The sequence below is a fragment of the Aquila chrysaetos genome, chromosome 24 (genome assembly GCF_900496995.4).
Source record: "Aquila chrysaetos chrysaetos chromosome 24, bAquChr1.4, whole genome shotgun sequence".
NCBI classification, from domain to species: Eukaryota; Metazoa; Chordata; class Aves; order Accipitriformes; family Accipitridae; genus Aquila; species Aquila chrysaetos.
In genome coordinates, this window is record NC_044027.1 from 19,957,895 (window position 1) to 19,974,432 (window position 16,538).

At 39.6% G+C, this 16,538-nt stretch overlaps 1 protein-coding gene across 5 annotated transcripts in view; it reads right to left on the bottom strand.

The window, feature by feature from the left end:
- MAPKAP1 (MAPK associated protein 1) overlaps positions 1 to 15,715 on the bottom strand; it is a 108,843-nt gene extending 93,128 nt beyond the window's left edge. The window contains exons 1-2 of one of the 5 annotated variants that reach the window (XM_030000267.2): positions 15,610 to 15,715; positions 4,140 to 4,464 (exon numbers count right to left, since the gene is read on the bottom strand). In XM_030000267.2, the coding sequence (XP_029856127.1) occupies positions 4,140 to 4,398 (259 nt within the window). In that variant the 5' untranslated portion in view covers positions 4,399 to 4,464; positions 15,610 to 15,715. Of the gene's footprint in view, positions 1 to 4,139; positions 4,465 to 6,215; positions 6,234 to 15,153; positions 15,584 to 15,609 lie in introns of those variants that run through there. The other 4 variants (XM_030000270.2, XM_030000265.2, XM_030000268.2 and 1 more) reach the window with 4 other exon arrangements.
- Positions 15,716 to 16,538: the final 823 nt, after the last annotated feature.

Genomic DNA, 16,538 nt, shown 5'->3' on the forward strand with positions numbered 1-16,538 from the left:
TTACTATAAACAAAGACATAATTAACTACCTTTATATGAATAAAGATGTTTTATACTGCATATGTAGGGGAAAAAGTCATAAAATTTTAAAGGTGGCACCCCTGAAAAGCAAATACCAACAAAAACATGAAAATGTTCTTGATTTATAATTGAAATTAGAGGATATAAAACATTAATAGAGATCATAAAGATAGTATTAACATGGAAGAGAATAATAAAATGTGAAAACTTCTGTGATTAATATGACATTTCATTATATAAATCATTAATAACGGTCTTAAAGGAATTTTAATGCACAAATGAACTGAAGTGAATATTACATTACAGGAATAAAATTACTGTTATGAATTACTCTACCCGTTTCAAAAATTAAAGATAAATGAACTCAGACTAGACTATTAAAGTTTTAAATATAAAATCCTTTATCTAAAAATCATGAAAATTATAAAATGTCAAAGCTATATAAATTAGCATAGCTTTTTCTTCAGTGTGCTGAAACAGTTTATAGGTAGTAAAATAAATGATTTGTATCTTCACAACATTAGTCAAATCTTAAAATTAATATATTTCTTTACATATATTTTGACTCCATCTTCAAAATAAGGTTTGGAAAAAGCCTCAAACAGTTATAATATCAAAGAACTTACAGACCAGGGTACCAGATAATACCTTAAATTATCTTTTTGTTAACAGTAAGATCTCTCTCAGGAAATGGTCAGCTAAACCTGGTAGAAGCTACCCAAGACAATGACCACAAGAAATAACTGATGTTATGAAGTGTCCACTCAAAATGAGAAAGCAGATTAGACTGGAAATAGGACTTCTAATGTTGATCACCAAAGGAAACAATTTGCTGGATATATTAGCAATTTTGATGTATTGAGATCATTCATTAACTAAAATGGGTTTGCAGAAGAGATTCTAAAATGCTACATCTCTGACAATTTTTAGATACAATTTGAGTTCCCTGAGCCGTTTCACCAATTAAAAAAAGGTTAATAAATATTTTCTATCACTCCTATTATTATTCTTTTTACATTTAGTCTTTGAACTGAATTGTGGGCACAGAAGTGATTTTTTTTTTTTTGTCCCTGTAAAAACTCTCAACCTGGGAACTGATGAAAAAAATAATACTTTGAGGTTTAACAGCTGTAACAAGCAGTTTAAGGTACAAACACAAACAGGGACTTTGATGCTTATTTCCCATTTAAGTCAACTTGAGGTTAGTGCCTAAATACCTCTGTGTATCTTACTCTTGATGAAATAAGAGAAGTATCCCCACTTATAAGTTTAAAAAATTGGGTAAAACACTATTGTAGCATAGATATTTTATTCTGAAAGAAAAAACATTTTTTTTCCCAATTACTGTCCAGACTGTAGCTCAAAATTACCTTCCAAAACCCTTTCTTCCCAAATGGACCATCATAAAATATCTGTTAAATTCACATGTAAACAATGGATAAAGGAAAAAATGTAGAATAAGAATAATGCACTTTTTTATCGTGTTTGATATTTTCACCCCTTGTCAAAACAAATATACTAAAGCGCAGTCACCATCTTCACTAACTCCATCCTATTCTTCTATCTACAGTTGATCACAAATGATCATTTACTGCAGGACTGTATTACAGCAACTCCAAATTAGATGGAATTATCGGTACCTATTAGAAGTCTGAATTATTTAAGGCTCATTCTCACAAGAAGCATGCTAGTTTGAAAGCTTTCTGTGTGAAAAATGTCACTGACCAAATGTAGTCCTTGTTTCATTAACTATTAGCAAATAGACAAGCCTTTGTTTCTAGTCACGTGAATCAGAAGAATTTGCTGCTTTCCCATACGCCCAACACCTTGCACAGACCTGTCTTCACTTTACTTTTTTTTTTTTTTTTTTACCCCTCTGGATATGACAGAAAGAAGTCAGTGGGGAGATGGAGCCCAGAGCCAAAGACCACCTATGACCCATCTAGCTCCTGTAGAAAAGGAGGAAGAATTCAGTGGCAGACAAGCCCTGTGCTCTCCCCAAACATGATGTGGAATACCCTAACATGACTCACCCACTGCACATCCTTGTCAAGACTAAGGGGATAACTTTGATATTAGAATGCACATAAAATTCATTTCCAAATTTGCACACCCACATGAGAACTACCTAATAAACAACACTTCTGTAGTCTCCACAGATATGTGTTGCGTCTTCTACAGTAACATATTATTTCTACAATTTATGAAAAAAGTACTATCCTGGTAAGGTATTTTGTAATAAAAAGGCTTTGCAAAAGATAATAAAAAGTTATACTCCATCCAAAAGCAATGACTAAAGACAGTATAAGCAAAAATAATTTTATTTAGCGGGTATAAAACCAAGGAGAATAAAGAAGAGCTTGCATGTTAAGAAAGTCTACCACTACTACCTGTTGATACACAAAACTACACTATATTCTCTTTCCAAACCTAAAAACCATTTTCTGCTTTTCAAAGAACAAATGTTCCTGCTCTTGCTAAATCTACTCAGGTAGTTATGGATTAAATAAAAAAAGAAATGTCCTTACATCTGCCTGTTTTAGGAGCAAAAATTGCAGATTTCACAGTTAATAAGTTTTTCTATTTATGAGATGTATGAACACTTTGTTCTATGTATGTATCCGTTTTCTTCTACCAAGAACTCAGATAAGTATTTGTGTTATGCAAAAAGCATTTATACTAAAAATAGTTAACTTTCTGTTTAATTTATTCCTCTTCCTGTATTTTTGAAAAGGGTTCAGTACTGATCAACTTGCATTCTTTGTAGGCTTTTTTCCATGCCGCTCTGTTTCAAATCATAGCCTGATTGCCTTGATAACTGCATTAGGTTCCTGGTGGTACCAGCACACACAGTGGAACATAAAAGATATGCCAGATAAAGAGAGGCAGAAAACTGGCTCCCCAATGGACTGAGCGTCCTAACTACTGTTTTGGAATATGCCACCAATTGGAAACTGAAATGGTTTCAATCCATAATTAAAATGGAAATTACTCAATCAGTCCACTCACTTGATGAAATAATCTTTCAGAATTACTTTTTTGGAGCAACTTTATAAAACTTTAAACTTTGCCTCTCTTTCTTCATAAATTATACCATCAACTGAACTAAACAAGACTTCACGGACAATGCTAGGCAGTCTGGCACACTAAACTTTTCACCATGCTTTACAGTCATTTGCAGCTATATATTCAGCTTATTTCCAAATCTAACTCTCCATTACAAGAGATCAGTGCCCTGTCTTTTCTGTAACTTTTGACAGCTTCTTATTTGTGAAGGGTATTTCAAGATATTCAATACCATACAACACTTTACTTGTTAGGTAGAGCACAGATGTCTTTTCTGAGCTCTAGGTGGTGTTCTAATACCTTCAGAAATCATTTGAAAAAAATGTACCACAGGAAAAAAAAAAAAAGATTAGTATTGACCACCCCACACCAACCTTTTCACATACATTTTATATCGCAGAACTTTTGTTAATAGCATTCCTCAAGTATAAGTCTGAATATCCCTCATACGAAACAACTAATGGGACAGCTTTCTTCCACTCAAGACAAACTGAGCCTATTTTGAAAAGGTATACACCTTTAAACTTTCTAATTTGGTAACAAATCCTATCTCAAGGTTTTTCTCAGAAGTAAAACTTCAGAAGACAAAATACAGACAAATCATTCACTTCGTTGGCTCACATCAAACTTAATTCCTCTCTTTTATAACAAATAGATTTGATGCCTCACTAGGTAGATTTTTCTCAGAAAATAACTATCCTGTTCAAAAGTTAACACCCCTCCAGACATTAACAATAGAAATATCAAAGACTGTTCACGTACTTTGGATTTAGACTTGATGTCTTTACAATTTAATTTTTTTTTATATATAAAACTGACTACCTCAATGTTCCTCTGTAGATGAATAAGTAAAACAGCAATTAAAACTCAGCTGACAGCACACTAAAGTAACTGAATCATTACATGTCCTTTTATAAAAAAGGTCTTGACATTACAAAAGGAAAAGTTTGACAGATACCCAGCTAGTCATGCTCTGATTTGTCCATGCAAGCCAGACTAATAGAAACTGAATTTAAAAGGCTAATGTTATCTTGGCTGCAAACATCACTTACCTGTGTTTGATCGTCTTCTGATTCCAAAGTCCCAGCTTGAGGTAATATCAACTGATTGGGAATATATATAGCCCTGAGTCTCACCGTTGCTTCCCTGTGTTTCTGAACCACTGTCCCCATATGCTGACGATGGATTAAACTTCTCCAGGTCGACATCGTGATCTATCAGGACCATTTCACACATCCCTGTGTCATCACTGGTCACATGTGACTGCCGAATATGAGCAAGTATAATTGTTGGGTTGTCCAGGAAAGCCATTCTGTCCACAAGTCCACCACTTCACTATACTATCTTCTCTCCATCTTGTTTCATGGACACATGTACCTGGAAATAAAATGTACACAGCACTTCAGGGGAAAAAAAAAACAAACAACCACCAAAACACAAAAAACACACAACCAAAACCCTGATTCAAGAAGGTTTATATTTTGGATGCACAAAACCTAACTGTCTCAGTTTTGTACAGTGAATTATTTTAATTCAGCTCTAGTTTACTTAAGTTACACTGCTTGCTCAGATCCACTTAAAGAACAGTGGTTTTGGAGGACAGCTTGAAACCCGAATCCCAAGACAACAGAACACAACAGACACCTACAGACAGGTCCCATTACTCTACAACAAATGGTTGCTATAAGGCAAAATATTCCAAGTAGTATAGAAGGACGGAGAGAAAATAGACACAAGGAACATCTGTCCATTCAAATTAATAAATTTACAAAACCAGACAGGGTTTTGAATTTCTTTTCACCCATCACAATAGTGTGTTACTGTTTTTCTTCTGCCTTTACATACCAACTCTTTGATTACTTTATTATAGATCCTTCTTAGGTTTTGTATTTTCAGGAAGAACTTTAAACATGAAGAGATTAGTATCTCAGGGCAGAATATGGAACATCTGCTGCTGCAAGGCACTTCATATAGGGCAACTGTTGTAACACAAAAAAAGCTCTATGATCATATACCACACGCCTGAATTCTTAAGCACATTAACAACAGTAATTGCCACTTACCTACAATATTTCATTCAGAATACTCAAGTGGCCTTACAAAACAAAGTAGAGGGCAAAGAAGAAAAAAAAACAAAAAACCAAACCACAAAACCCAAACCACACTCAAACTGTTACCCTATTTTACTGTAGCTGTGGATTTATAGTTATGTTAATCTAATTCAAGTCTGGGCTGCCTCTAAAAGGGGCAACTCCATGCTCCTATCTGGCCCTGGTCAGATATTTCCACCATCTCCCAAAGGCTGGCACTAGCACTAGTATAGCTGTGAGGTGAGTTGGATCAAAAAAAAATGACCTGCTGAAAATAACCTGAAAAGAAAAAAAAAATAATTACTAATTTTCAGGCTGATCAGTCCGCCAGTGAACAGCTGCAAAAGCACCAGTACCAATGTAACACAGGCAGCAGGAGTATCAAAAGACGGAGGAAAGCCAAAGTTCCCCTCTCAGCAGTGGTGCTCATGGCCAGCTTAAAGCCAACTGCGAAACCTCAGGCTGAGGAAGACGGAGGTTGGTGGGGTTTTAAGTCTAAGCTCACAGAGAGATGCAAGACTAGATGTAAATTCCAGAAGTTCAAAATCCCCACTGCTTTTCTAATCATTTGCATATCTGAGAAAAAAACATCAATATTTTAATACCAGCTATAGAGCTAAATGTGTCTAGTATTTTGAACATAGAAGAAGCAACAACAACAAAAAAACCCTATCGTTGCTGTTTGCAAAACTTCTGTCAGCAAGAAGAAAATACCAAAGGAAAAGAAACAATTTTAAATCACACAAAGCCGTATCCCATTAAAATCTGGTAAAGGCAGCTGGCCTTTTCCTGGCAGATTTTAACAGAAGAAAGTGAAAGAAAGCATCAGACAAGCTTGTTCCAGGACCAGCAAACACATTTCATCATTTCCCCTGTATGATTCCAAGGGGAAAGGTGTATTAACATATGGAGCCCCACGAACCAGCTTCTGCACTGAAATATTTGAAAGCAAAAGTAATACTTTATTTGGACACTCATCTAATCATGACAAAAGCAAAATTTAAGGTGTGTTATAAATTTCAAACTCACTATCCCTACCAGTATCCTCCCTACCACCAAACATCAGCATCTGCTAAATAGAACATTCAATAAATATTTACATCCTTCACCATTTTAGGCTTTTTTTGCTCCCTTGGCCACAAATATTGCCTTTTTTTTCCTGAGAGACTGTGTCCTTTCTGCCTTAAAAAAATACAGACAAATTCTAAAGTATTATATTAAACAACAGACCCAGCAGCAAGAAGGAATTCAATAAAAGAATGGTAGAGAAATAAAACTGACATGCTGCTTGCTATTAATACACTACTCCTACCATACATTTTAATAAATTATGCTATTAGCTAAATACGCGCCATCAGTATCCTCGGAGATATTCAAAACCCGACTGGGTAAGGCCCTGAGCAACCCGCTTTAGCTGGCCCTGCTTGGAGCTGGGAGGTTGGATTAAATCTCCAGAGGTCCCTGCCAACCTCAGCGACGCTCTGACTCCAAGTTCTATTTTTTATTTTCTGACTATTTCCATCACAGAAAGTAGGCCTGCTCTCCCTGAAGGACTTCTCATTGTCCTCAACGTGAGAGGCCATAAGGCAAAATATCCTACCATAAGGCAACCGTCTCTTGGCTGTAATTTACGTGTTAAAGGCCTTTAAGCCGTAACAGCGTGACTAGTACTGTGAGACTTAGAGAATACAGACACAATGAAGTATACAGCGTACGGATATTTTAAAAAGTGCACTGAGAATGTTCTTTAGACTTAATTATTTACACACCACTTATTAGAAAAGGCCATGCTTACCTGCAAGCAGTAAGAACTTGTTTAAATAAGCAACCGCCTTAGGCTTCTAAAAGGTCTGCAAACTCCCAATCAAAAATTACTGCTGCCCCATCAATGTGTCATATAAATGTTGGCATGTTAATTGTGTATTTATAAGATTGTTAATGGTTAGTTAATTTACCTCCCACACTATTATTGTACTTGAAATGATTTAACGTCTGCTAAGGGAGTTAACAACATGTAACAGCAGATGCGAGAATTTTACCTTTATACTCTGCACCCCGACTTCATGCTATTAACAGTCCATGTGCTAAATTAGCCAAGCTTCTTTACAATTTTGCATATGCAATCACTTTTCCCATAAACATGAACAGTGAAAAATTGCCAGAAATTCTATTTCAATCTCTAAAGTTGAATTCAAACACATTTTTTCTTCCTCCTCTTCAGAATTTTCAAAGGGACACATTAAAACTAATTTCTCAATAAATTGTTAACGGGAAATTCTATTAACAGTTAACACCCCTCAAAATTAAAAAAAGTCAGAAAAAAGGTTCAGACTCCAAAATTGTTTTGATTTTTATGCCTTATTTTAAGAGTTGCTATCTACACAATTCTAACTGGTTCCTCATTTTGATAAAGGCAAAACACAATTAGATGGCATAGCCCTGGTCTGAAGAACAATGACCTCCAATGAAGTAAAAGAATTCAGAGAAGCAAAGTTCAATTTTGCAAACCTTTACAGGACTACTTTTAAGGCTCCATGTCATCAGTTTCAGCAAAATTACAGGTATAAGATCCATTTCTAGATCTACAGATATTTGCCAGCACACCGCCTCTTCTGCATTCCTTATACCCACACACGATTAGCACATCCACATGTAGTAGGTAAATTTAATAGAATTCAGGGACTGTCTGAGCATCAGCAACTTATACATTCTTCAATCATAAACAAAAAAGAAATGTTCTTTTAATACTTGCACTATATAAATATTATTCTACTGTTAAATAAAATACTTTGCAGACAGCTGTCAAGCATACTCTATGTGAACACTAAAAATGAAAAGAGCAATGTGAAACCCATGCAACCTTAACAGTATTTATGTATGACATGATATACAGGTTAGTGTTACGATGATATAGTACTTATTGGCAAACACCTTCCATGATTCATCACATAGGTGGACAGAGCTGAATCAGCCCTTTGCCTTCTTCTTGATCTTTATTATTCATCTGTCTTACTTTCTGCGTATTATCTAATCAACACCCTGGATATGAATGCCCTCTCTCACCTTCTCCTTGGTCTCATCACTGTGTTACTGAATTGCCCCAAACACCATGGGGAGCAGAGCCCCCTATTAGTCTTGTGCAGGTAGAGAACATCCCCAAAGATGTAAAATTGCACCATCAAGAGGCTGAACCACTTGCCAGGCTTCACAGGAACTTTGTAGCAAAATCAGACAGCTGGATCTCAGTCTACTATTTTTATCAGAAGTATTCCTCTTCCAGTAACCCACTGCTATATTTATGGCATCTATAGACTTTCACAGCAAGTGAAGCAAGGCTGTTATGCAGATCAACCTCATTCATAACACAGCATACAATAAGTACTGCAGAATGTTCTAACAAATTATTCAGCTCCCAGTAGGTGACACAAAGGTCTTGAAAAGAGGATATGTAGTTACACAAGCTATACCTTAAACACACAGATGAACACATCTGAATTCGGGGAGGCAACTTCACAAATGTATTAAGTGTTCTTGTGACCCTCCTGCTTGCCTGATATACTGTATTTATTTAAATAAAGGAAGATTTTCTCACTTTCCTCTTTCCCCACCAAAACCGGCATACATAATATCCCCCAAACCAGTCTGATTTATATTCACGTTAGCCTACATCAAGTGTCAATGAGACATCAAAGCAAGTGTGAGACAAGGGGAAAACAAGCTAAACACACACCTCTTATGATTGCCATCCTTCCCATCCGTCCTGTCAACCCACCATGTATCAGCGCAGACAACAGCGGACACAGCTGGAAGCATCATCTTGCTGCTCCGGTGCTGGACTGCACTGACTTGTGGGACTGCAACCATGTGTCAACCTGTTCTTACCGCTATTTTCGGAGCAAAACGTTTGACCTTGAGCATGAAATAAACGCCGAGTTCGGTAACGCAGGTTACCTTACTTTTGGGAAAACACTTATTTTGGATTGAATTTTCTGGTTTGTTTTAAATATACAGGGTTGAATTTGACAGCATCCCTCTCTATTACTGCCCAGTGCAAGGTGGCTCGTCACTACGCTACACACCGGCAGCGACAGCCGAGGCCGGCCGCGTCTCGCTCCCATGCCCGCCAGCAGTGGGGCCGGACCCCGAGTCTGCCTCCCACTGCACCCCAGCCCTCCGCTCTGCTCCCCGTCCTCACCTGCAGGCTCCTTAAACGTTTTCTGCCAGAACTATGGACTTTGCTTGGTAAAGTGAAACTAGTGACAACAGGCACATTTTCGTGCACCGCACCTGTCCCCTTTAGGAGTTTACAGACATCAGGTTAAAAACTTGCAGCTCCACCAAACACAATCTGGTTACCACTGGCTCATCTTCGACTTAAGGACAATGGTTCCTAAAACTGCAAGCTAACACCACCTTTTCATGACATGCTACAGCTGGTCAAAGTACAAGAAATATCTTTCTCGCAGAAAATTTTGATATTTATGCCTTTCATGCTTCAAAATACATCACATATAGCACACATGGAGATTTGCTCACAGACCTCTAAATAAGCTAGAATAAATGATAAAAATTGGAGAAAGCTATAAGCAACTAAAAACGTTCTGCTACAGGAAAGAGCTACAACTTTGAAATCCTACCAATTTTAATGGAATAATTTTAAGAATCCTTCAGTTCAAATGGCTAAAAGCAGCTGTAAATTCTCCACAAAACTCTTGATCCAATTCCTGCAAGTTGATTTTGCTCTCTAAATTAAAAAAGTAAAAAGTGGGAAGCAGGAAAAAAATTTCATCTCTCCTATTCTGCAAACCTGTAGCTCTTTTTTTTTTTTTTTTTTTTTTTTTAAAGGAAAATATGTTTAAATTGACTGCCCTCCTTAAGGAATTAATAAGCAGTTAAAGCCCTATTCAAGGTAAACAAAAATGTTCCAAACAAAGATGCAACTTCTGGAAGGTACAACCTGGATCTAAAACAATTACTAATAATCTCAAAATAAAGCAGGCTGGAAGAATTATACAGCATTACAGGTCATCTTATCACTCAAGGGCTTCCATAGTCACTGGACTTAAACACCTCTCTGACTGTAGCTCTTTAAAGTGATCCTAAAAACTAATGAAAAAAATGGGCAGATTAGAATAAAAAATTTATTCCCCCCTCCCCCCACGTCATATAAGCTGGAATAGGACAGTGTGAATACACTTCAAAATTTATGATTCAGGTTCAGTGAAATAATTTCACAGTTAACTTCTGTCTGCAGTTGCAAAAGAAATGGTTCTGGTTATCTACATTTGCAGCAGTACAAATAATCAAAACCCTTGAATGCCAGACAGACTCCTGTGCATGCAGGATAAAGGAAAGTGAACTGCAATATATGAAAATTCAAGTTTATGTTTCAACAAAAGCTCAAGTGCATTTAAGAATGAATACTTATCTAGAGAAGCTGTCACTCATGCTTTGGGTCCTATCATTAAAGAGGAAATAATCATTTAAAGAGGCACATTTTCACAAGTAAAACTGGAATTTGAAAGTTATGATGAGAAAACACTACATTACACACAACTTCCAACAAATTATTTTTTAGTTTTCAAACCTGTAAATCAATCTGGCATTAGCTATGTATTTCTATATTTATGAACTGTTTGGAATTTGGCTACATTTTTGTTGTCATACTAATCAGAATGCAAATTATACCAACTCCAATATTTTAATTATTGAGCTTTAGGGAAGGAGGGAGAGAACACTGGAGTATGTATGGAAACTGTATACTCACCTCTATTTGTTTCCTGATCTTGTCAAATCTTCATTTAATTGTAAACAAGTTGATTCTGAGCTAACCTGAGCTATACTGCATCAAGATTTTAAGCAAATAAATAAGTATAAAAAAACCGCAGAGATTATAAATTAGGGCAGACAAATCTGTATCTAGACTCATGCCTGCAAAGAGCATTCTATCAATATAGTGAAATGCTAATCTCCTAATTAACAACCTAATTAGGTAATTATGGCTTTGCAGAGGGATGCCTAAATGAAATATGACAACATGGTCACCTCTTTATATGGCACCTGTGGGCCTTTTCAGCTGTCACTGCAAAGAGTGCAATATCAATTTGAACAGATGACAAAGTGTTGTCATTTTTCATTCTGATATTGTACTGAATGGTTTGGATAGAAGCAGTTTAGAAAAGCGGCATCTTGCCTGGTTTTTGCCTAATCTAAATATGTGCAAACACTTTGCTTAATTTTTAATGTCTGTGATTATGCTTATTTTTTCATACTGGCTAGCAAGCATTACCTAACACACACATTACATCTGCAATGTCATATTGTGATGACCCAGCACACTGGAATCCCTACTACCTAATTTCACAGCACATGTTCATGAGAATTTACTACCCAGAAAAAAATGTGAGTATTTGAGTTCATTTTTAAGGCTTAACTGCCGATTTTAAAATAACAAACCAAAACCAGAGTATGTTTTAAATAACATATTAAAAATTCCATTTTATTTTTATTCCTGATGAACACTCTTTTCCAGAAATGGGGAACAGCAGTCACTGTTCCATGAGTGGGTGAAGCTGACAGTACTTTTGCTTGCGCAGGAAGCTGTAAAGGAATACTTTCAACAATGGCACAGCACTTTTACACGGAACCATGATTTTTCATTCATATGCCTAAATGCTTTAAAGACAACTCATTAAGCTTTAACGTTCCTAAGATGAACAAACAAAATACCTACTTGCAAAGTGGGGGATAAAAGCATAGGCTCGGACTCGTCAAATACTAGACTAGAACTTCTATTTTGGCTCTTCTCATTGTGGTATTCAAGAGCCTAAAAACCTCCCATAAATCTTACAAACACCTATACAAACATCAATCTTTAAAAAAAAACAAACCACCAAACCAGAAAGCTTCAACATTTTACCTTTTTTTTGCCTGTATAATATTGAGAGAGATGCCATGTTTTTTGGATTTTCCTGAGCAAGACTCATTAGCTATGCCTACACCACAGTTAGCAAGTGAGCAGGGACGTATGGCATTACTCATCAATTGCCTATATTTCACTCTTACAGCTGCTTCGTAAAGCCTGCCTGGATGTGCTGAAGCCAAACTTGAATGAAAAGTGTTCTAAGCACATGAAGGTCCACAGCCTTAAAGAGCTTGCTCTGGGTGGACCCAGGACAAAGCCTGGAGACTTGCTGTAGCTACTACAGCCGGACTAGGGATCTTCAGAACAGCAGCACTGTAAAAGTACCACAAACATGCTTGCTGGTCCTCGACACTGATGTGCAGTTGGGTTCATCCAGCTGGAACCCCCATCAGCTACCTGACCACACCAAAAACCCTACCTGTATTTGTTTGAGCCAATTCATTAGTCTGCTCTCAAAACTTTTATACTGCTATGCAACTGTACCATCAAATTTTTAACTGAAAAGAACATTACCCCTCCAAGTATCTGACACAGTTTCAGAATTATATTTGTGTATTCCTGTCTTACAACAGGATTATCAGAAAAAACAAATGTCAGATGTCACCAAGTATATATTTATCTTTGCTGGATAACTTATTTTTCTAGTTTAGTCTAAACTGGAATATTTTAGTGGTTTTCAAACATAAAATAACCCTTTCTTCCTGTAACAGTATTCCACGTATAGCTTTTCAACACGGTATCATGTTTCAGTCCTAGAAAAAAACGTAACCATAGATTATCATGGCATAACCTTAAAAGTATTTTATATGAAGAGTTCATTTCATATACATCAACAATAAGAGTATACTCATAAATGTAGATTCTAAATCTACATGTAAATCTAAATGTAGACTGTAAATCTAGCCATGAATAAAACTTACTGCAATGCACACAGTGGTAAACGGGAAATGAAAGGGATACAGAAGAAGAGTAGACTACTAGAATTTAATTCTTAAAACTCTTTTGTTCTCAATATTGATTTATTTTTTTAATTTAAAAATAATAATTCCTGGCAACTTTCCTCTATGATCCTACTTTAGTTTACCAATATTACCTCTAATTCCTATCTATAGTTGTTCTCATCTGAGCTAATGACAGGTCAGTGTTTATTTTCTTCTTTTATATATTCTGTAGCATTTATTTAAGAAACAGAAGCATATACCAAAACAAATAGTTTTGTATTTGACATTTTTTTCAGTTTGTTGCCATTCTACTTCTGATTTCATGAAAATATTTTTATTGCATAAAAAGGATGATCATAATATTATTTATTCATAATGTAACAGGGTGCAAGCTGCTTCTGATTTCACAAATGTTCATGAGAATAACACCTCATTCAAAAACTCCCAAGGCTTCAAGCCCCTTTGGGACTCTATGTCAAATGTAACGGGACGGATTCACATTTCTTCAATAATAGATGAATCTCCCTTTCCTCTGGCTTTTAATTTTTGTCTTGACAAATTTTTGGTCCATCTCCTTCAAGAGCACACAAAAGATATTCAAGGAGCTTGTTTTGCTTTCAAAATAACTGACTTAGATACAGTCTCGAGCCATAAGGAAACAAGGTAGGGATTACCCTTGTGCTGTCTAGTATAAGAAACTGAGCTTATATACAACGAATAGCTAGATATCACAGTTTAATAAAGCTTCTCAACAGGCACACACACAATTAATATTAAAACGCATACTGGGGTCTTTGTTAGAGGTACTGTCTAACAGAAGAGTCTTCACTTGGTCATTTCTGATAAAAGCAGAACTGCTGCTAGCAAAACCTAAGGCTCACTGCCAGGCACATCTCAAACATAAGGCAGTGTCACACCCATGAACCACTACGATACCAATGACAGAAATAGTTTGCGGTACCAATGACCCTGCAATAGCATTCTGTGTGCTACCAGGACCAGCACTGCTACATTTCTGCTTCCACACCCCTACACCCCAAAGCTCACAGCCTGTCCTTTCCAGTAGCTAAAAGAGAAGAACCAGAGAAAGCCTGAGCTTTCCTTCCACCTTCCTCAGCAAGCGCCACTCATCCATCCCCGAAGCAAAGAGTCAGAGCTGCCACACGGGAGATCTGCTGGCCCTACACGGGGCTGCCCTGCTGTCGGGGGGTTGCAGCTTGCATCCTGTTTATTTGCTGTCCCATTTGTTAATAAAACCGCCCTTTCCACACAAGAGTCTATTTCTCATGCTCAAAACTTAGGAAGATTTGGAAAATTTGTGCTACAGAATGGGCAAAACAGAGATCATTCTGCCAAGCAGCTTCATCTGCAGAGGCCTTTGCTGATCAGCTGTTACACACATTTGTTATTTGTTGCAGCTGGGTGAAACAGTTAAACCAATAAACAGGTGATGAAAGGATGTCATAAGAAAGACCTGAAACACGACTGAGAAAGAAATGTACTAAATTGATTCTAATTCTCCACTTCAGTTATTTCTGTACAAGTCTATATGGAGACAGTGATCTCAATTTTTTTTAATCTAACCCCAAAAAGCGTCCGTGAACAGATTTGTTCTGAATTTGAAAAAATAACTGAGAGAGTTTATTCCCAACCTTGCATCTACCTGACACTCCCCTGAAACCTAAAATCATGTAGAACATACTTGGAAAATCCAGGTTTGGCTCTAGCATTTCTCATTTAGACGATCCCTAAACTCCTACTAACACTGAAACCAACTCTTACTGTGGCATCTCCTAGAAACCGCTTCTCGCTCCCTCACCGATGCTCCTGCAGTGAGAACGCCAGTTCTGATCGCCACTCGCCGCACGCGTGAAAAAACGAGAACGCAATCCAGCAGCATATTCAAGCGTGATCACGCTAAAAGGGCTCGTCTGGCAAACACCCAGGCGGTCAGGGCAGGTGGCCAGAAGAGACCCCAAGGCAGGCTGGGGGCCTCCGGCCCCCGGTCAAGCGTGGGGCATTTCCAGTGCAGCCCCCGGCGTTCCCTCACCCCTCTGCCTGCTCTACCACATACCCAACTCTTAAGATTTTAGTCACGCGTTCCACTTACCTATTTTTCCCTCCAAACTCTACTGTCGGACGCTCACTCGACCGGCTCTGTTTACCCCCTCGCTCACAGGGGGACGTTACTCCTGCCTCGCCGCTTCAGGAGGGGCAGAGGCCCGCGGCAACGGGCAGGCCCGTCCGCGGACGCACCGGGAACCCTCGGGGGCTTCTACTCCCAGGAACATCTCTCCGAGACTGGAAAGGCTCCCGCGTCCTTCCCTATGACGTGTTACTCCATCCCGCGGATTTACCACAGACTTTTAATTGGAGAAATAAAGGAGGGGGTCACAGCACGGAGCGTCGCTGCCTCGGCCAACCAGCGGGACGCCCCAGGAGAGCCGCCGGACCCGCCGCCAGCCGGTACCGGGCAGGCACCCCCCGCAGCCGGGCCCCGGACCGCCCCTTCTGCAACACCCACCGCGGCACCGGGGCGAGGACCCCCGCACGCCTCCGCACTTACGGGCTTCGCCGCCGGGCCGCTCCGTGAGGCCGGGCCGGGCGCCGCCTCCTCCCCCGCCGGCGGGCCGGGGCAGCCGCTTCCGGGGCCGGAGGACGCCGCGGAACGGGGAGCGCTGGGCCGCGCCGCGACCCGGAAGCACCGCCTCCGGAAGCGAGGCCGCCGGCGGCGGCGCGGCCGTGCGCATGCGCAGAGGGAGCCGGAGGGGGGCCGGGCCGGTGGCGGGGCCGGGCCGGTGGCGGGGCCGGCTCCGTCCGTGGGAGCGGGCCCGGGCGCTCGGTGGCCCGAGAGCGGGCGCGGAAGGAGCGGCCGGTGCCGGGGTGGCTGCGGCACGGGCGGAAGCGGCGTTGTTTAGGGCGGGGAGCGGGGCCGGCTCTGCGTGCGGGGTGCTGCGGAGCTTCGGGCGCGTTTCTGCGTTCTACGGTTAAAGGCGTGCAGTTAGCAACAGGCTTGAGTAGAAACCTGCAGGCAGTCTGTGGAGGGGTCGGAGTTCCGAAGGAAGAGAACTGCGGTAGTTCCAGCGTTCAGCTGTGCCTCTCTTTACGAATAAAGAAGCGGGACACGTCTCTGATCGAGATTACACCAGTTTCGTTCCCAAATTCGCTAGCTTTTTCTTGTTTGAAACCATCTATGGGACTTGTATTTCTGTTGTGGTTTTAAACCAAACCTTCCGCGCAGCACCCGGTATCCCAGCATAAGCAGGACGCGTTTAAACAAAGCTAACTGTTGCAAAAGAAAGTAATTAACGGTACTGGCCATGCTTAAGCCTTGACCTGTGTCCTGCAGGGTTAGAGCGGTGCTCCAGCCAACTCCTGCTGTGTCTGCAGCAGGGAGGACAGCAGGTGCTGCTCGGAGCGAGCAGGTGAGCCCAGCCGCCCTCCCTCATCCGTTCGCCTCAAACCTCTGTGCCAGCCGGCACTGGAGGCGTTACC